General features: G+C 44.3%; 1 protein-coding gene across 1 annotated transcript in view; it reads left to right on the top strand.

Annotated features, from left to right (window-relative positions):
• Nucleotides 1-22,311, top strand: part of LOC148525047 (putative N-acetylated-alpha-linked acidic dipeptidase) — a 150,370-nt gene that overhangs the window by 94,202 nt on the left and 33,857 nt on the right. Inside the window, exons 9-12 of the mRNA XM_088471292.1 lie at nucleotides 679-761; nucleotides 6,333-6,396; nucleotides 9,441-9,508; nucleotides 11,929-12,029. Of these exons, the coding sequence (XP_088327418.1) occupies nucleotides 679-761; nucleotides 6,333-6,396; nucleotides 9,441-9,508; nucleotides 11,929-12,029 (316 nt within the window). The remainder of the gene's footprint in view (nucleotides 1-678; nucleotides 762-6,332; nucleotides 6,397-9,440; nucleotides 9,509-11,928; nucleotides 12,030-22,311) is intronic.

Genomic DNA, 22,311 nt, shown 5'->3' with positions numbered 1-22,311 from the left:
TTTTTGGATAAAACCCTAGAGAAAACTGATGTACTGCTTTGCAATATGTTTAATGAAAAATGTCAGCTCTTCATTCAAGCTAAAATCAAAGACTGAGAAGACACATGTGCATCCGGGCACCATTTCTATCCTGTTATTTTATTTCCTCAGCATTATCTAACAGACTATTGTAACTCAGTAGTTTTACATAAACACCAGGTGGTGATTTTGCTCATCTTTAAACCACCAGTGAGAATGTACTGTACCATACAAACCTTTTGTTCATGTACCCTACACAATGTAGGCTGGAGAGAGAGTGAGCCAGAATGTGCATGAATATTTCATTCTTTAGAAAAATAAATGTATAAACCCTGGGCATGTAATAGCATTTGACATCAAAAATGGAAGCTGTCGCATCTTACTAGCCTATCTGTAATAATCTGTTCTATATGGAATACAATACAAAGTACCTGCATATGATATTAGACTATGGAGGCTGGAAATAATTCATTTGTATATGATCACATAGAACCTCTGGAAAAGGAAAAGAAAGCAAAGGAAAGTTATGAATGAGATGCATATTATAACTGCTTTGTTTTTACCTTTAAATAATTGATAGAATTTGACAACCCATTCTTTTCTGATAATACATTTGCAAACAATACTTATGTCTCCAGTTTATTTACTATGTTTTGTCAGGTTGGCGTCCAAGAAGGTCCATTTTGTTTTGTAGTTGGGGAGCAGAGGAATACGGTCTTATTGGATCTACAGAATTAGTAGAAGTAAGTCATGTGAACCTACAGTATCTAAAAAAATAAAATAAATATCAGTGTGCTATTAGTAAGTAAGCAGCAACGTATTGCCGTATTAATCAGTTATAAGATGAACATTTGTGAAGATTTATACCTCCTTTATATATTTTCCACTATAAATCAATATTACACATCACCTACAGCAAGGCTGCAACTAGGGGGGGCGCTAAGGGGGCACGTGACCCGGGTGCCGGACTTGAGGGGGTGCCAGGGAGAGGCTGCCGAGAGGCTAGGTTGCCGCTGTTGTGGGTTTGGAGCCACTGTCACAGCGCCGCCGAATCCAAGTCCCTCTTACCTTGTCCGGCGACGCTGGACTCCGGGGTGGCATGGGACAGCGGGCGGGAGATCCCCGATGCCCGCTGTCAGCTGTTCTCCCTCTCCTCTTCTGGCGGCTGTGTGCAGGTGGCCGAGGCATCCATAGGAGCGCGCTCGCCCCTCTGCATAGGATTTAAAGGGACATGCACACAATTTGTGTAAACCACAGAAGGCGCCAAAATCAAGCCCTGCCTATTTAAGGAAGTCTAGGAGAGCATTCCTGTGCCAGAGTATAGGCTCATTTACTATACTCCAGCATTCCTGTGATATTCCATTACCTGTTTCTGACCTTGTCTTCGTTTGTGACTCTGATTTCGCCTGACCCCTGGTACTGCATCTTATTTCTGGTTTTGACTTTGGCTATTCCCTGTGACCTGTTTATGCCTGCTCCCTGGTACCATCTAGTCCGTTTGGTTCTGGCCCGGCCTGTCGACTAAGCTATATGTCTCCTCCACTGCATCCAGAGTTTTACCAGCACCTGTATAAGGGAACCCATCCTGAGTGCCGCGACCTGTGTGTCGGACGCAGCCAAGTCCATACCTTCTTGAGACCATATATCGATTACCGGGGCTTGAATGCAATTACCATTAAGGACCGGTATCCTCTACCGCTGATTTCTGAACTTTTTGACCGAATAAAAGGGGCAAAGATTTTCACTAAGCTGGATCTGCGTGGGGCTTACAACCTAATCAGAATCCGGTCAGGAGATGAGTGGAAGACGGCCTTTAACACTCGTGATGGCCACTACGAGTACTTAGTTATGCCCTTCGGATTAAGTAAAACCACAGCTGTTTTCCAAAAATACATGCACCATTTCTTCCGGGACCTGTTATACAAGAACGTGGTAGTATATCTGGATGATATCCTGATATTTACAGAGGATATGGCAAGTCATCGCCAACATGTATGTGAGGTACTGTCACAACTCCGGGCTAACCAGCTCTTTTGCAAGCTTGAGAAATGCTCCTTCGACCAAAAAGAATTAACATTTCTGGGGTACATCATTTCGGGTTCCTGTCTTAGAATGAATCCAGAGAAGCTTGCCGCCATTGTAAACTGGCCCCGTCCAGTCGGGTTGAAAGCTATTCAACGTTTTCTGGGGTTTTGCAATTTCTACTGCCAGTTCATCAGGAATTATTCGTCCATCGCAGCCCCCATCACTGCTCTTACTAAAAAGGGTCAAGAAACTTGTGTATGGCTACCTGAGGCAGATGAAGCATTCGGCCAATTGAAGCAATGCTTCCTTTCAGCGCCTATTCTGAGGCAACCAAATTGTGATTCACCTTTTTTTTGGAGGTGGACGCATCCACGGTTGGTGTGGGAGCAGTGCTGTCGCAGAGGAATAAAGAAAACAAGTGGTATTCCTGTGGGTTCTTCTCCCGGAAGTTATCTGCACCAGAAAAAAACTATGCTGTCGGAGATAAGGAACTGCTGGCCATCAAGTTGGCTCTCCAGGAATGGCGATACTTGTTGAAGGGAGCTAAATTTCCGGTGACAGTATATACCGATCATAAGAACTTAACGTATCTCAAGACGGCCCATTGTCTAAATTGCCATCAGTCTAGGTGGTCATTATTTTTTGATCGGTTCAATCTTGTGATTACCTACCGACCGGGTAATAAGAATGTTAAGGCCGATGCACTGTCTTGAGCATTCAGTTCTGCTGAAATGGAGGAATTAAAGGAAGACAAGGCCATTCTAAACCCTGCTTGCTTTGTAGCTTTTACCAACAAGGGCAAGATTCCTCCGGGGAAAACATTTGTAGCACCTGAATTCTGGTCCAAGTTGCTTCAGTGGACACATTCTTCACGTTTTAGTGGAGGAGTCAACAGAACTCTGGAATTAATCCTCAGGGGGTATTGGTGGCCGACGGTCCATCAAGATGTTAAGGATTTTGTGGCAGCCTGTCCTATATGTGCTCAGCATAAGATTCCCCCGCACTCTCCATCAGGCCCTTTGTTGTCACTTCCAGTGCCTGATTGTCCTTGGACTCGCATTTCCATGGACTTCGTGATGGATCTACCTTCATGCCAAGGGTTCAATACTATTCTGGTGGTGGTGGATAGGGTCTCCAAGGCGGCTCACTTTGTTCCATTAAAAGGACTACACTCAGCACCTAAGTTGGCAGAAGTATTTATTGGAGAGATTTTTAGGTTGCATGGGTTTCCTAAAGATATTGTTTCTGATCGAGGGGTACAGTTTATCTCTAGCTTCTGGAGAGCATTATGCAAGTGCTTTGGCATCAAGTTGAGTTTCTTTTCGGCATTCCATTTGAAATTACCAGGTACACTTAGGATACCTAATGTGTTTCATGTATCTCTCCTGAAGCCTCTGGTGTTTAATTGTTTCTCTACACCTTGCAGTCTTCCTCCTGCGATTTCAGTAGATCATCAAGAGGAGTATGAGGTGAAGCAAATCCTGGACTCCAGGTTTTCAAGGGGATCGGTACAGTTCCTGGTAGATTGGAAAGGTTATGGCCCAGAAGAACGGTGTTGGGTCAAGGTTTCAGACATTCATGCACCTCAACTACTGAAAAAATTACATCAGTTTCCTGACAGGCCATTTGTGGGCTGTTCGGTGCCCACCCCTAGAAGGGGGGGTAATGTCACAGCGTCGCCGAATCTAGGTCCCTCTTACCTTGTCCAGTGACGCTGGACTCCGGGCTGGCATGGGACAGCGGGGGGGAGATCCCCGGTGCCTGCTGTTCTCCCTCTCCTCCAGCAGCTGTGTGCAGGTGGCCGTGGCATCCATAGGAGTGCACGCGCCGCTGCTCTGCATAGGATTTAAAGGGACATGCACACAATTTAGTGAAAACCACAGAAGGTGCCAAAATCAAGCCCTGCCTATTTAAGGAAGTCTAGGAGACCATTCCTGTGCCAGAGTATAGGCTCGTTTACCATACTCCAGCATTCCTGTTATATTCCATTACCTGTTTCTGACCTTGGCTTCGTTTGTGACACTGATTTCGCCTGACCCCTGGTACTGCATCTGATATCTGGTTTTGACTTTGGCTATTCCCTGTGACCTGTTTACGCCTGCTCCCTGGTACCGTCTAGTCCGTTTGGTCCTGACCCGGCCTGTTGACTAAGCTATACATCTCCTCCACTGCATCCAGAGTTTACCAGCGCCTGTATAAGGGAACCTATCCTGAGGGCCGCGACCTGTGTGTTGGACGCAGCCAAGTCCATACCATCTTGTGTGGGTCCCTGGTGAATACCGCTGACACATTAGACTCTGCGCCTAAGGCATAGGTCTAGCCAACTCCCAAAATACGGGCCGCATCCATAATCCATCCGAGAAGTGCGACAGCCACATCCCAGCTTTAAGAGGCATAGAGACACCTTCAGTCTATTGTGGTGCCGGTCGCAAGCCAATCAGTTCACGCGGACAGGCAGCCAATCAGCAGAGACTGCTGGTCCATGAGCTCCAATTGGTTCACGAACGGCAACACATTACAATGATGGCAGTACTGATAGTTCCCCAGCGTGTGGCAGCCCCATTTCGCGCCACCCCGAGATCACCCATTGCATGGCCCTGGCAGGTAAGAGAAGGGAGATGGGGCCTTACTGTGGCATAATGAATAAGGGGCATTACTGTGGCTTAATGAATGAGGGCATTACTGTGGCTTTATGTAAAAGGGGCATTACAGTGGCAGAATGTGTTGTAAGGGGCATTATTGTGTTGCATAATGTGTTGTAAGGGGCATTACTGTGGCAGAATGTGTTATAAGGGGCATTATTGTGTTGTATAATGTGTTGTAAGGGGCATTACTGTGGCAGAATGTGTTGTAAGGGGCATTACTGTGTTGCATAATGTGTTATAAGGGTCATTACTGTGTCACAAAACCACACACCCCTTTTGTCCTCTATGTTGTATTTTTTTTGGGGGGGGGTGGAAAAGAAACTAGCTGGTCAAGGATCACAGAATCACAAATATGGCCTTCCTTTACCCAGTACTGGATTTCTCACTAGGCACTTGAGGCATGTAGCTTGGAGTGCCACTAACTAGGGATGACAGTAGTCCTCCTTGTATCAGAGCTTTCCATTGCCCGAATTCAGCCACTGCTATTTGAAAAGACTACATCCCCCATGATGCATCAGGGGGAGTCTCAGGAGTGGGCGTGGTATTACAGAATGAGGCTAAGCTTTTCAGACCTTGATGAATGGGGTATTTTTGAAGTACCCATAGAAACCTATGGGGACTGCATCTGCCACAGGTGTGTGAATTATGGCAGCTGGCGTGCCGAGAGGGGGGAGAGCTGGTACTATTTACCTGGGCCTGGAGGGGCAATGGGTCCTGGAGCCTGCCCCCCGCTGCCAATACTTTATTTCAGACAGGGAGAGGGTTACTCTGTCATACTGTGTGCTGGGCTAGGGAGAGAGGCTGCTGCAACAGCAGTCAGTTCTCTCTCACACTACAGTATACGCAGGGGAGGGAGCAATTGCGCTCCGGACACCGGCGCCTCCTTGTTAAATTGTTATTTTTTGTAAGGTGGGGGACTGGCCACACCTCCCGGGTTGGCCACGCCCCCTACCTGTACCTGGGCCCAGCAGAGCTGCCGGCAGCCCTGTAGGGCAGTACAGTAACAGGCTCTATCTTTGGCTCCAGTCTTGTCTAATACTAGCTTGGTTTGTTATACTGATATGTTCTTTTTGGGATCTAGTCAAAAGGTCGACAATAACAATGTTGACATTTTTAATGTCAACCCCACAATGTCAACAGTTGTTATCGGCATTAAAAAGTCGACAGTATGTGGGCATTAGGAACAGGTTGTGGACGACAGGGTTAGGGTTAGGCTGAGGGGGATGTTAGGGTTAGGCTGCGAGAGGGCTTAGGCACTAGAGGTAGAGTTAGGCATAGCAGAGAAATACTTACTGGAATGACGGAGGACCGGAGCTCTGGTCACATGACCGTCTGGGCCCAGAAGATGCAGCCGCCAGGAGAAGCTTGGTCACCGTTGGGCCACCCGGACAAAATGTCGACATTCTAACATGTTGACATTTCCTCACTGTCTACTCTACATAATGAATGGCCAATGCATGCATTATGATCATGTTGACATTCTCATATCGACATGACAAATGTTGACATTATAACTGTCGACATTTCATACCCAACCCGTTCATTTTATTAGCATGATTGCTCAGAATTATGATATAAGTTGGGGCTTTTGTATTTAATATAGTAAAAATCAAAGTACAGTAACTTGTTCTCACATTTCTACAGGAGATGGGAAAAGTCTTAGGAGCCCGAACTGTGGCTTACCTGAATGTGGATCTGTCCCTCGCTGGTAAATGTTTTTAAGTAAATGGATATTTCTGTGACCTACAAAGTGGATATGTTATTTCGACACTGACATGAATGTCCTTATTACACTAAATAATTATATGTTTTATGACAGTGCTAGCTGCAGACATTTACTTTTTTTTTCATTTCTTTTATTACATTTACTTCTTTACTATTACAATATCTGAATGTTTCCTTCTACTTTGCATAGCATGCTCCATATATATAACAAATATAAAATACCGTATTTATAAACATCTAGAGATGTAAGTCTCTGCATTGGCAGCATATAGATTTTATGTCCTGTAGACGAAGCAAAAGACACGCCCCCTAACAGGCGTACAGTACTAGCTGGCCTGCAGGAGATGCATTTCAGTGAAGACATTCTTACTTACCTTTGCTTATGTAAGAATAACCATAACCTCCCCTGCTCCACCTCTGCAGTTGCAACGTTTGATACGTGGTTATGCATCGCTACATATGTGTGCGTTCACTTTATGAGCATGTATAGTGCAAAATACACTACGCAAATGGGGACAAACTGCCTCTGATCCTCAATCTCTGTACTAAATACATAACTTGAGCTTGGGGGAAGGAATGTATTACTTTTTCTGAACATCTTAATGTATAGTGGCAGATCTTCGGGATGTAGTTATAATACCCGCGGCCGGAATGCTGGCTGTCAGAAGCCCGACTTTGGCTAAAGTAAGGCATCGAAATCCCGACGCCTATCATTATGCCGGCATCCTGAACAAAGGTAAGCGGGGCTTGTTAAGTCTTGGCTGCGGGGGTGGGGTGGGGGTAGGTTTAGGAACCCTCAGGGGGAGATTAGGGCTAGGTACCACCCCGGCGAGGGTTAGGGTTAGGCTACGGGGAGGGAGGGTTAGGATTAGGCACCACCACGGGAGGGTTAGGTTTAGGGTGCGGAAAGGGGGGGTTAGGGTTAGGCACCACTGGGGCGAGGTTAGGGTTAGGCACTTGGGGTGGAGGTTAGGGTTAGGCACAGGGGGGGGGGGAGTTTGGGTTAGGTACCACCAAGGGAAGGTTAGGGTTGGGGGGGGAGAGGGGTAGGGGTAGCATACTTACCACCCCTGTCTCAAACTTCATCCATCGGGATACTCCTCAGGATTGTATATTTCATTCCCAACCCCACCTAGGGAATTCACATACAGTATGATTAGAATTATTAGGCCTCATTCATGAAAAAATATAGGCTCGAAATCTTCTTTAATGTTACCATGCACCTCAATTTGTGCTGGTGCACCCAATTTGTCTCCATAGTTCATGGGTTTGTGGAGTGAATGACTACACATTATGGATTGTGATATGCCCTTTAGATTTAAAACCAGAAAATTTCTTGTATGAACAAAATAGAACACAACTATAAAACATGGGGGTATATTTACTGAAGTGCAGGTTTATAGAAGTGGAGATATTGCCCATGGCAACCAATCAGATTCTACTTATTATTTATCTAGCACCTTCTAGAAGATAATAGCTAGACTCTGATTGGTTGCTATGGGCAACATCTCCACTTCTATAAACCCGCACTTTAGTAAATATACCCGATAGAGGCTAACAGTGGTGGCTCCAGAGGTGGGGCTGCAGCGCAGTCAAAAAAATTCAGATAGGGGAGCCACATCAACTGCCACTCCAAACACTGCCAAACATCGCCACCCCGGGACTCTCTGGAAGTTGGTGTGGCTCCATTATTTAAATTTTGGACTGCGTTGCAGCCCCACCTCAACAGCTGCCACTGGAGGCTAATGAAGAGTTGAATGCAAGTCAGTCTTGCATTTTGCATTGTGCATGATCTGAATCCAAACTTCCACAATTATGAGCGAAGCAGAGTCATACACAGCTCAGTCGTGTCTCCACTTGTGGCTAAAGTGGTCTGGTTGGGGGTGTAATGGTCAATGATGTGTGGTGAGGTCAATGGTTGGGGAGGCACACGTATAAAAACATAGTTTTTATATCAAAACCCTGGTTCATGACAGGGAGTATGATAGTATGACAGGGAAGGCTCAGCCTCCCCTGCCTATCCTGACCGCACGTCCCTCCTGGTGATGGGGCATTTGCATGTTGGACAATTCTGAGAGGGCATACATTGCAGGCTACAGTATGCAGAATTGTGCATATGTATAAATACTGTATATGCCTGTGTATGCACCAAGGACAGGGCTGGCGCAAGTGTGCGCAATTTTGCATACAAGCAAATATCTGCATCTTATCAATGCAAAAGCGGTTATGGCTGACTTGCGTTCGGCTTTGCCTCTGCTCCCTAAAGTCAAAAGAAAACAAAACACAGAAAAAAGAACAAAAATGTGTAAAATTGTATAGTCATTCAGTAAAAGATTTATACTATAGCAGCTACACAGCATATAAATAAGTTCACTGACATTGTTCTCATAGCCCAGCATAAATTAATAAATCTTTTATAAACCACCTCTCTTTTGCTGTAAATAACTTCCAGGAACAAATTGGAAAGGTTCATAGATTAAAAGGTGGATATGAAAATACAAGAGGGGTAACTCTAGCCTATAGCCGTGAGTTCAGTATTATAATAATAATAATAATAATAATAATAATAATAATAATAATATATACACTGTATGAATTTCTGCTCTCGTATACAGCAGTAACAATACCAAGCTTCTATCATAGCAGATGGCAAGAAAAGGAGGGAATAGCTTATAATGTACCATTTTTGCAGCTGAAAGAGAACAAGTCTGGCAGCCTGAATACTACAGTATTTATTTAAGTCATTTAAAAATATGCGGTGACCTCATCTATTTATCAATTCTTTCTCAAATCGTGTTTTAAGTTGGGAGCGGAAAAGATTTTCAATGACATTGCTAAACTTCTAGGTTTTGACTCTAATTTTCTTTGGAAAAAACAAAAAAGAGGAAAGATAACATCATCTATACCGCTAACTTCTTATTACCATAACTTTATCTTATTAACATTTAAGTTGTGTTTATCTTGCCTTGACATTATTTGTCCTTGTGAACACACTCCTCAATTGATGATGAAATCTCTTCCTTACAGGAAATTCCACCCTCCGTGCACTTGCTACTCCCATCCTGCATAAACTACTGTTTGCGGCAGCCAAAAAGGTACAATACATCCATTACTGGCCGAACGGCTCCTGAGAAGAAATGTTATTAAGAAATGACCACAGGCCTTGTCTGTTCCATGGGACACTATGGGTTTGATTCTGAATCGGATGCAGCGGTAATGTCAGATGCAGTGCAGCAATGTTTCAATCTGCTCCTGCGCCTCAGTCACACCGAGCACGGTCCCGATTTTGTTCGTATAGCGTGGCAGATCAAATTGAGATGCACAGTAGCAGAAATGTAAGGGGCGGTCTGCACAAATTTTTCGGGTAACCCCCAGCACACCTGGAAGGGTAGGCAGTGCTCCCGCTTCACTAGGAAGTGGGCAGAATAACAAGAATTTTCTTGCGGACCAGCGGTTCTGCGAGTAGGGGCGTGGCCTAATGACACAATTCTACTAGAATTGCGTCATTTGGCCCCGCCCCTTATTTAAATATGCACCGGGCACGGTAAATTGATGTGAGGGGCGGGGCTTCATTGCGCGCCTCGGCCGCCCCAGCCCCCAACACCACACACTTGCTTCTCCTCCCCGGGCATCTCCCGGGGAGGAAAATCCAAATGTCGGCAAGTATGGTGTTCTGGATGGTGACTGGGAGGTAAAAGGGGGGTGGCTATAAAGATTGAACAGAGACGTTGCGTTTTATGGGAGTGTAGCAAGTGTGTTGTGCTGAGAATGGTTGCTTACAGAGATGCACATCCGCTCACATAGGCTGCCATACTCTACACCTGCCATAGGGCTGGTGCAAGTTTCAATGGTGTGATTAATGGTGTGTCTAAAGACACACCAGACTGTAATGCAGCTTCTATAGGCGCTGCTACTGGGTATCTCAGTCCTTGCACATTCAGAAACACGTATATACACCAGGAAAGAGCTTTATAGCGGCATTATCAGGTGCGACTGCGGCAAAAAATGCAAGGACGGCTGCCACTCGGCTGCATCCGACTCAGAATCAGTCCATATGAGTCAGCGAGTAACTTTGCACCTGGACAAACAATTTTGCAATGCAATAAGTGCAAATACATTTATTGTTTTTGCTTGTGGGGTAAATACTGGCTGTTTTTGCATGTAGCCCACAAATGCTGGACAGCTTTTCTATTACACTGCACTTTACAGTTCAACAAGGACACGCCCCCTCCCAACTGTAATCTCTCAGCACACTTTATATCTACCTCACCTGCAGTGCAGCATGGTGTTACATGCACATTTTAGCTTTACTCCCAACCCAGAATAAGCCCCTATGTCAGAGTGGTACTTTGGGGGACACAAGTGGTCTTGTCCTTCTTAGTTTATTGCCCTTGAGCACTTTTTATTTTTAAATAAATTTGGCACTCACCCCTTTAATCGGAGCTATATCATCTATCTAATCACTCCTACTAATATTAAGCTGCCAGCTGCAACAATAGTTAATTATTACTTATTTTTATTTATTACCAGTTATTTATATAGCGCACACATATTCTGCAGCACTTTACACAGAATATTTGGCCATTCACATCAGTACCTATCAGTGGAGGCTCCAGAGTAGTAAGAACGACTAGCAATATAAACTGTTTTGATTAATGTCAAGAATAACTGGGTGACACCTTTCTGGCCAGGTTCACTGGGGTCATTGCCTATCGATCATCTCAGTTGGAGATCATTGTCAAAGTCCTGTAGTGAAAAAATGTATATAACACAACACGTTCATGCTGTGAATCCATAATAGTGACAAAAGGTCACAGAACCTTGCTGTGGAGGTGTATTACATACATAAATATTTTACTACAATGTCAGATTAAATTGGTCCAGAAGCTGTAGGGAAGCAGTGGTAATGAGCTGTATACAGAGATTGTTACAAGCCACGACAAAAAGAACATTTACAGGACAGAAACTGAGGTCCAGTCCAAATACAGTAGTATAAAACAGAGGTTCCCAAACTCAATCTTCAAGGCATCCTAACAGTCCAGGTTTTAAGCATATCCATGCTTGACCACAAGTAATTTAATTAATACCTCAGTCAATCTGATTTAACCATCTGTGTTCAACCTTGGATATCTCTAAAACCTGAACTGTTGTGGTGCCTTGAGACCTGTGTTTGGGAACCTCTGGTATAAAATATAATTTTGATTTCAAAAGTACCAGATCCCTTCATTAATAATTACAAACATGGCAGTGGGTTTACAGGTAAAGCGGTAGACCCCCTCGAAAATCATCTTAGATTTGGGTCTCAGCAGAAGTTGTCTTCTTTGCGGAATGCCAGACACTATTGAAATTGATTTTCCATTTTTGATAAAACCAGCACTTCACTTGCTGCAATCTTAAAGCAGCCACTCAATCATAACCACTCATAAAATGATGAGAGAGAAAAAAGAAAAACGCACATTCGAGAAAAACTGATAAACCTACAATTTATAAAAATATGTTTTTCTGTGTGCACCAGGTAGAAAATCCAAACCCAGATGAAGTGCGAGCAGGACGCAAATCAGTGTATGACACATGGGTTAAAAATCTCCCTTCTTCACATGACCCAACTACCCCACGGTATGTAAATCTATAGCTGTACAGGAACTAAAATTTTAGTTTTACACAATTACAAGTCAGACGACTGTAAATTCAGGAATGACTCTCTATGGCTGCATTAACTTCTCCTTCTTTACTTCAATTTTAGAATATAACTCTATTAATATTAATAATTATTATGATGATGATGATGATTATTAACTGTTAATGCTAATAGTATTCTGCAGTTGGTTATTTTTGTTTGCAGAAAATAATAATGATAAAGCAAAAATAAAATTCACTATAATGTTATGGATTTCAAGTTTATAGATCATGCAGAGGAGCGTCAGAGTTTCATGCAATGCCGAAATTTGCGCAAATGGTCAATGCTTTTCAACTCCGCGTGTATCTAAGAAAAAGCATCCCAATGTGTGCATGCATTCTCAGAAATGTATTGGGAAGGTATTGGGTGTTCCTAGGCTGTGACTGGGAGGTGGCTTTTCAGACACACGGAGTTGTACCATTTTATGAGCGAGTTATGGGACTAAAACAAACAATGTGTTATAGATTAGGAAATCTAAATAACACCTGCTGCAAGCAATTTTAGGGTCTAGTTTGGACCCTGATCAAACAATCTAAAAGAATCTAAACATAGTAATTACTGTGCATGGTGATATATAATACATTGCTAATATTCTCAATAGATATGAAGAGATTTAATAGATATATATCTGTTTGCTTTCTATTTGGAACACAGGAGGCTTGTATGATTACACCAATTAATGGGTTTTATTAAAACATAAGCATGTATTAAAAAGTTCTTATTCTCAAATATAGCAATAGTATTGTACTGTCCAGATATAAGAATATAAAAATACACAAATATAAATGTATATATGAAAAAGGGGAGGTAACATTGCATTAAAAAAAAGCTCTATATAATCTGTTGTTATTCTCATAATTAGCATCCAGGTCTCACCATAATATCAGATTTAGTATAGAAAAAGAGAAAGAAAAAGTAGACTGCGCTACTATGACTGGATACTAGCATGTGCTTGATTGATAAAATGAATAACACTTTAGCCTCTTTGAATCAAGAAATATTCAACAACATTTATTAAACACACAATAAAAATATATAAAATGTAACTCTATAATGAGAGTATAAATCACAATAATACAGTTGTTGCAACAACTCTTATAGCCATTTAAAAGTATCCGATTGTAGATCTTTTACTTAATATAGAATAGTACTTTGTTGTAAGTTCAATCAATGAAAAATAACAGATCAAATGCTCACCATTAATCACATACACATAATAAAGGTATTCGGCAATCAAGCACATGCTAGTATCCAGTCATAGTAGCGCAGTCTACTTTTTTTCTCTTTTTCTATGGTTGTATTCTTTATGTCAGATAAGCAACTGACATTTAGACGTTGCAGCACTGTGAACTGAGATACATATACAGTACATATTAGATATTTCACTTTTATTGGTTCTTTTTATTTAGCGCCGGGTGTCGACTGGAGTCGTCCTTTTATGGAGTGATCTCAGTAGAGATAGGTTGTTCTAGTTGTTCATATTTAGTATAAGCAAGTCCGAGGTAACAAAATAATTATTAGGCGATTGCGTGGACAGTATATTGCAAACTGGGATGCCAGTAATTGAATATTACTAACAGCTGCTGACTAAATAACCGGCTTATCTATTTATGTTATGTGAGAATCCTATAATGGCAACATAATGGATACATACTTACTGACCAGACAGCTAACAGTTGAACTGTGGACTTGCTTATACTGTCTCTCCATGCGGGGGAGACCCAGCAAATCTCCCCCTCATGCTGGTACTTGGAGATATAGTATAGCTGGTACTTAATACTTAAATACATCGCAAGGGGGAACAAGCCCAATAGGCGAAACGCGTGTCCCCAAGCGGCACAGCAGCGGCAACAGATGAATTCGGTCTGGCAGGTGCACATGCCGACCACCCCTCCCTCCACATCGTTCTACTAAGGGTAACTATCATCCTTATGGGATTATATGTCTGTCTGTATGCTTTGTTGCCATATCTCATCCTATCAACTGAAATGTACAATGTCTGCTGATGTATCTAAGTATTAATATTCAGATCTGTATCTATACAGGAATATTGAAATTATTCTGTACATATGATTATGGACAGAATTGCTTAAACTGCTGTCCTTACCTGAGCAAGGCATTTTTTCTGTTGTGATAGTGGCCAGATCATGACCAGGCAACAAGTGTGATATTCTGATATCCCACAGGAGCGATTACAGATGCATTGAACCCTTGTCTTGTGATTATGATTTTGAACCTATGTCCTCGCAATGCGAATTCAGTCAATAATATCACACTACAATCTGCATTCAATATGCGGATTGTAGTAAATAGAGCCAATAGTCCGGGTGGATAACATCAGCAATATGTGTGAAAGGGTGGGTCAAAATACATCACCATAACACTATAGGGCTCTATTTACTACAATCCGCATATTGAATGCAGATTGTAGTGTGATATTAACAAGGTCACAGGGATTTACTACAAATCCTTTGCAGGGACAGAGCTTGCGATAAAACTCTGTCCCTGCAAATACCCTCCGGAGCCTTATCACGGTATTTTCGCAAAAAATACTGTGACAAAGTGCCCGCACATGCGCCGACCGGCCGTCGTTGCTACCCCCTGGCGCTAAGCCCCACTCCCTGGTGCTAAGCCCCGCCCCCCCTGAACGCGGACCCCCCGCGACCCCCCCTCCCTTAATTACACTTACCTGCATGATCCGGGCCTCCGGTGATGTCCTCCATGTTCTCCGGTCAGGTGATATCCCATACTGTTATTCAACAATAAGGAGCACATAAAGATAGAAATGTATCACCTAGTTTTTAATATATAAAACATGTCAATAAATTCATTAATAAAACTTGATTAATTAAACAATTTGCACTGTAAATAGATTGTTATACTTCCAATAATAGTCACAAGGAAAAAACCTATATGGATTAAGAAGTAGCTTTGTCTGATTTAACCCCAATTAGGAAACAGCTTGCTGATGTCCTTAGAGAAGAAAAGTTTTTTTAGCGTTCAGTTGTTTTTAGAATATGATTTCTCTCTCCAGAGAAAAATCAATTATAACACAGATTAGATTAGAAATGCACTTCTCTACTGGATCTTGTCTTTAAATTGATCCAAAAAGCAGTCAGTATAGACAGGTGAATTTAAGAGCATAAGTCTCTTAGGAGAGCGATCACAGTCTCTCCATTTGCATAGCTTACCACTGCCGGTGTTTGGAGCAGTGAGATTTCTCCTGGGACAACTGCCACCAATCTGTGGAGCGCTGATTACTGTTACCAGGAGCAGTGAAGACTTTGCTTATGCGGCCAGCGCTGTTCCACACGGCAGGCTGATGGTGTGGACAAGGCACACTCCACAGGAGACAGTATATAGCTGGTTGCAGGAAGGTTGTTTAAGCTCAGAGCAACCAGTCAATGCAGTGGAATTCCGTTTATGGACAGCTGTTTTCAGGCAAAGTATCCCCGTTCCTTGGCAAAGTGTCCCCGTTCCTTAACGTGTTTCTCCGCTATAAGGGGTAGCGGTTTCCTCAGAAGGTAAGTGTTCTGAGCTTAAACAACCTTCCTGCATCCAGCTATATACTGTCTCCTTGGTGGCAGTTGTCCCAGGAGAAATCTCACTGCTCCAAACACCGGCAGTGGTAAGCTATGCAAATGGGGAGACTGTGATCGCTCTCCTAAGAGGCTTATGCTCTTAAATTCACCTGTCTATACTGACTGCTTTTTGGATCAATTTAAAGACAAGATCCAGTAGAGAAGTGCATTTCTAATCTAATCTGTGTTATAATTGATTTTTCTCTGGAGAGAGAAATCATATTCTAAAAACAACTGAACGCTAAAAAAACTTTTCTTCTCTAAGGACATCAGCAAGCTGTTTCCTAATTGGGGTTAAATCAGACAAAGCTACTTCTTAATCCATATAGGTTTTTTCCTTGTGACTATTATTGGAAGTATAACAATCTTTTTACTGTGCAAATTGTTTAATTAATCAAGTTTTATTAATGTGTTTATTAACATGTTTTATATATTAAAAACTAGGTGATACATTTCTATCTTTATGCGCTCCTTATTGTTGAATAACAAGTCTATGTATGTACCTTTAGAGTATTACAGATATACTCTGTAGGAGCAGCAAAAGGTTTGACGGTATGCAATCGGGAAGCCGACTGACTAAATACCGGCAGCCGGTTTCCCGACTGTCATATCCCGGCAAGGGTGAAATGCCGGGCGTCTAGATGTAGACGCCCGCAATTCCCCAGCCGGGAGATCGGCGCCCGGCATCCCGATCGTAGAGATGCCGGGCACCGCGAGCGGACAGCTGCGGGGGGGAGGGTTAGGTTTAGGGCTCCCGGTGGGGACTTAGGGTTAGGCACCCCCCGGGAGGGTTAGGGTTAGGCTAGGGGGAGGGAGGGTTAGGGTTAGGCACCCCCGGGGGGGACTTAGGGTTAGGCACCCCCCCGGGGGACTTAGGTTTAGGCAGTGGGGAAGGGGGTGGTTAGGGTTAGGCACTTAGAGGGGGGATTAGGGTTAGGCACTTGAGGGGGAAGTTAGGGTTAGGCACCCCTAAGGAGGGTTAGGGTTAGGGGGGTTAGGTTAGTAGATACTCACCTATCCACGATCGGGATTTCCAGCGCTGTCGGGCTTCCGCTGCTTCGAATTCTGCTCATGTCGGGATGCCGCTGACGGGAATCGCCGGCGGTATTTCATACCCATTCCGGTTTTGACTGGATATTAAGTGTGGATTATTAATAAGTTTTTATTAATTTAATATTTTAATATATGCGCCTGAATTTTGTCTGTATTGATATCCCATACTGCACTGGGACCCGATCACCTGATGACCGGGGCGCAGTGCAGTATGGGAGGCCAGCTAACCAGAGGGAGGACATTACCCGGAGTCCCGATCACCGGTCACTGGAGTCAGGTAAGTTATTTTTTTTTTTACAGTAATCAGCTTGCGGTCTGTTTAGACCACACAGCTGATTACTGGGACCGACTCCCGGCTCTGCTCTCCCCGTTAGAGTGGAGCAGGAGTCCGGTAACCTGACGAGACCCTGGATAACGCCACCTCTAGGTGGCGTTATTATCACAGGGCCTCCGTAGGCATTTTTTCCACATTTTATTTTCAGTAGCTCTGATCGGATCACATCGATCTGCTTACTAAAAATAAGTGATACTTAGGGGTTGGAATAGAATTTTACGAATTCTACTCCAATTGCCCTGTAATAACTATAGGTGATACTAAAATAATGTGAAAAGGGTGTGAAAACACCCTTTTTCACTTTATTTTAGTAAAAATAATGTTAATAAATAGAGCCCTTTATCACTGATGAATGATAATAGTACATATCTGTGATTTCAGATCATAATCCACATGGCAACAACAGGGAGTTATTTTTATACCAGTGATAGGATCTGATGATTATCTACATATGTACCCTATAGACCTATACATACTGTATATTGTTGAACCTCCACTAAAAGTTTGTGCAGTCTAGGACATTGGTATAACAAAATCTGTGAGGGAAACCCTGCACGAGAACTATTGTTCTCTAAACTATCACGGAATAATATTTTCGCTGATGCAACATTTGTATATGTTTTGTGTGTGTTTGTTAACTGTCTATGTGATTTATATACATTTGTTTATAAAAGCCCCAGTATCTGCCAACTCAGTTTCCAGGATACCTTCTAGAGCTACACTATTTTAAAAAATGACATTATTAAAAGTTATATTTTAAATACAAATAACTTGACATGAGAGTGCCCCAGAAAAACGAGTCTACTTTTTCTTCTTTTACTTATATCCATGTCTTAGCTTTAGGGAGCACCACCAACTAGAGTAATTCACCATATTGTTTCCAAGTATTATTAACAAATGTTGGTTTAGTACATATGATGCAACGTATCTATTTATTTTCTGTGCTGAGTCACCCCACTTCTTATACAAATGTTTTGCACAAGATTTACAGTACACAGGCCGGTGGCATAATTTGTAAACAGATGTGTCCTCACCTAGCGTATTTGCGCCATATGGCGTGAGATGCTTGGCATGACTTAGAACCTCGGCCATGGACAGAAATACCCGTGCTGTTATACTTTCGCATCTTATTCTCATTGTTGTTGGACACAGGGCCATATCTATAATGGGTGCAGGGTGTGTAGGGAACTCAGGCGCCCCCACACCGTACACCCTGCACCCATAATATTACTTACCTCTCCGAAGTCCCACATCGGCACGGGGGTCCGGCGCTGTAAAACGACTGGAAAATGGCCGCGGTGACCCCTAGACACCCTCAAAGATTTTCTTACACACATCAGCAACAATGACAGGAATCTCCACTTCACATTCCAATACAGCCAATCTGACGTCAATTTCCTCGACTTACATATCTTCATCAAAGAACACAAGATCCACACCAAAACCTATCACAAACAAGTTGACGTAAACAGCTACATTCTGTCGGACAGTGGTCACCACCCCAATTATTATTATTATTACATTTTATTTATAGGGCGCCACAAGAGGTCCGCAGTGCCGTACATACAGTAAAGGGTACACAGAACATTACATTACAATACAGTAACCAACTTATAAACAGAGCACAAGTAACAATTAGCAACACAATTCTCCATACACAATACAGCTGGGAAGGTGAAGGCTGTCATAGAAGTGCTAGAGAAGAAGGCTTTGAGACAGTGGGGAGGAGGACCCTGCTCCTAGGAGCTTACAATCTAGGGGAGAGGGGAGACTGACAGATGACATGAGGCAAGAGTGTGTAGAGGGGCACCTGAGTGCAGGAAGTAGGCAAGGTAGAGATGGCTGAGGCAGGAGGGACAGAGACTTGGTGACGTGGTTATGTGTTGGAAGGGTACGCTTTGATGAACAGGTGGGTTTTCAGTGCACGTTTGAAGCTCTGCAAGGTCGGGGAGAGCCTAATCGAGTGAGGGAGCTCATTCCAGTGAAGGGGGGCTTCACGAGCAAAATCTTGGATACGTGCATGAGATGAAGTAACCAGGGTGGAGGAGAGGTAACAGTCATTGGCAGACCGAAGTGAGCGAGAGGGAGTATGTAAGGAGATGAGGTTTGAGATGTAGGGAGCAGTAGAGTTAGAGAGGGCCTTGTATGTGAAGGTGAGGAGTTTGAAGAGGATGCTGTAGGGGAATGGGAGCCAGTGCAGGTTTTGGCAGAGGGGAGCAGCAGAAGTGGAACGGCGGGAGAGGAAGATAAGTCTAGCTGCCGCATTGAGAACAGACTGGAGGGGAGCAAGATGGCAACGTGGGAGGCCAGTAAGGAGAAGGTTGCAGTAGTCAAGCCGAGAAATGATTAGTGAATGAATAATCAGTTTGGTAGCATTCTGGGAGAGGAAAGGCCTAATACGAGCGATGTTGCGTAGCTGGAGCCGACAGGATTGAGCCAGAGATTGAATGTGGGGTGTGAAGGAGAGGGTGGAGTCAAGGGTGACACCCAAGCAGCGAAGTTGGGGGACAGGGGAGATAATTGTGTTATCAACAGTGATAGCGAGATTGGTTGGAGTGGAGACTCTATTAGGGGGAAAGATGATGAGTTCAGTTTTGTCCATGTTGAGCTTCAGAGAGCGCTCGGACATCCAGGAAGAGATGGCGGAGAGGCAACTGTTTACCTTGAGAGAGGACAGAAGGGGAGAGTTCAGGAGAGGAGAGGTATAGTTGTGTGTCATCGGCATAGAGGTGGTATTGGAGGCCAAAGGAGCTGATGAGTTCTCCTAGTTTAGAAGTGTACAGGGAGAAGAGCAGTGGGCCCAGGACAGAACCCTGTGGGAAGGGTGGAAGGGGGGGAGGTGGAGCCAGAGGAAGATACAGAGAAGGAGCGGTTGGTGAGGTAAGAAGTGAACCAGGCATGGACAGTGTTAGAGATGCCAAAGGTCTGAAGGGTGCGAAGGAGGAGAGTATAATCCACGGTGTCAAAGGCTGCAGAGAGGTCCAGGAGGATGAGCAGAGAGAAGTGGCCCCTGGATTTGGCTGCAAGTAGGTCATTGGTGACTTTGGCCAGGGCAGTTTCAGTGGAATGACGTTGGCGAAAGCCAGATTGGAGAGGATCAAGGATGGAGTTGTCAGAGAGATAGCTGGTGATGCGGCTGTAGACAAGCCGCTCAAGTAATTTGGAGGCAAAAGGGAGAAGAGAAATGGAGCGGTAATTGGCAGGTGAGGACGGGTCGAGGTTGGGTTTTTTGGGAATAGGTGTGACTAGAGCATGTTTGAACGATGAGGGAAAGATGCCGGTGGAGAGAGATAAGTTGGAAAGGTGAGCAAGGTGGGAGCAGGCAGTGGAGGAGAGGGAGCGTAGAAGGCGAGAAGGGAGGGAGTCAAGGGGGCAGGTGGAGGGGGGAGAGGACAGGATGAGGGAGTGGACCTCATCACCCGTGGCGGGGCTGAAGGAGCACAAGATGGCTCCAGAACATCCCAGTGGGCCAATTTAAACGCATAAGACGGAACTGTACAAATATCACCGATTACTATGAACAAGGAGAAAAACTCAAACAACAATTCACAGAGAAAAAATACAACACTGACTCACTACAACATACATTACAGAAGATGTCAATCATTTCCAAATAACACACACCCGGACCAACCACCACCCCAACATAAGACTGAAGTTATTGCTCCACTGCAACTCCATAGGATGACACCATACACCAAAAACCATCATACTTCACAACACACAACTATAACCCATCCCAATCACATTCACAAGACCCACCCAACCCCAACCTGTACATTAGTAACCACCACGCAATCAGCCCCTGCACACACCTGCACCTCATCACCATTCAGCAAGTCCCTGCACACACCTGCACCTCATCACCATTCACCATTCAGCAAGTCCCTGCACACACCTGCACCTCATCACCATTCACCATTCAGCAAGTCCCTGCACACACCTGCACCACATTACCATTCAAACACACCACTGGTTTACTCTGATTACACTCATTACTCCAAAAAAAAAAAAAAAAAACTCATCACTCCAGCCAGTCCCTGCACACACCTGCACCTCATCACCATTCACAATTCAGCAAATCCCTGCATACACCTGCACCGCATTACCAGAGCCGTAACTAGACTTTTTGGTGCCTTGTGCCAGAAAGAGTATTGGCACCCCCCTCATTTTTCAAAGGAACATAGTGCACCCAAAAAAGGGCCATGGCTTCATGGGGAAGGGCCAGGGAAGATATAGGGGAGGCTAGGAGATGCTAGGGATGAAATCAGAGGAAGCTACAAGCAAGAATGATAATAAACAGAAATTTGACAGGCACCAACAGCGCCCCCTGACCTGTGATGCCCTGTGCGATGGCACCGGCCGCACTACCATAGCTACGGCCCTGCGCATTACCATTCAAACACACCACTGGTTTACTCTGATTGCACTCATTACTCCAAAAAAAAAAACACTCATCACTCCAGCCAGTCCCTGCACACACCTGCACCTCATCACCATTCACCATTCAGCAAGTAGCTGCACACACCTGCACCACATTACCATTCAAACACACCATTGGTTTAATCTGATTACACTCATTACTCCAACCAGCCCCTGCACACACCTGCACCTCATCACCATTCAGCAAGTCCCTGCACACACCTGCACCTCATTACCATTCAAACTCACCATTGGCCTAATCTGATCCGGCGCTTAACCGGATGCTGGTCCCCACTCACACCAGCCCCAGCCTCTGCCAAACGACAGCACTGCACGTGCTCATCACCCCACTGCACGCAGCACAGGTTTCACCTGCACTGCATCCACGGACGTGAGCCACTGAAATAATGCACGTCCCCCACCGCGGCATCATACTGGACTTTGAGAAGAACTGATCCCACACCAACGGATCCCACACCTACCGGTAGGTCAGCACCCACTCTCTTCACCAGTGCGGGACGCCGCAAAGTGGGAGCACCCCTGATCACCTCCAACAGGGCATCCCAGTTCAGAAGTCTGTCGACCATAGGTCCAGCAGGGAAGCATGCAGTATTCAGGACCGCATGTCAAGGAACCCCCTGAAAGGGTTGACCCTACTCCCCACACTGTGGATACGCCCTGTCACCCCAAATCACCAACAACTGAGCAGTGTGTGCTGCCACGAACCATCTAAGAGACATTTATCTTCCAGGAGCACTGTGCCTCCTACTGAGCAACTACCACCCCCTATGTGCACACACAGATACAAATAAACGTATTTGTTTCTTCCAC

Source organism: Taudactylus pleione, unplaced genomic scaffold, assembly GCF_031769625.1.
Source record: "Taudactylus pleione unplaced genomic scaffold, aTauple2 ptg000113l, whole genome shotgun sequence".
NCBI lineage: Eukaryota > Metazoa > Chordata > Amphibia > Anura > Myobatrachidae > Taudactylus > Taudactylus pleione.
This window is presented reverse-complemented; position numbering and strand designations above follow the sequence as displayed.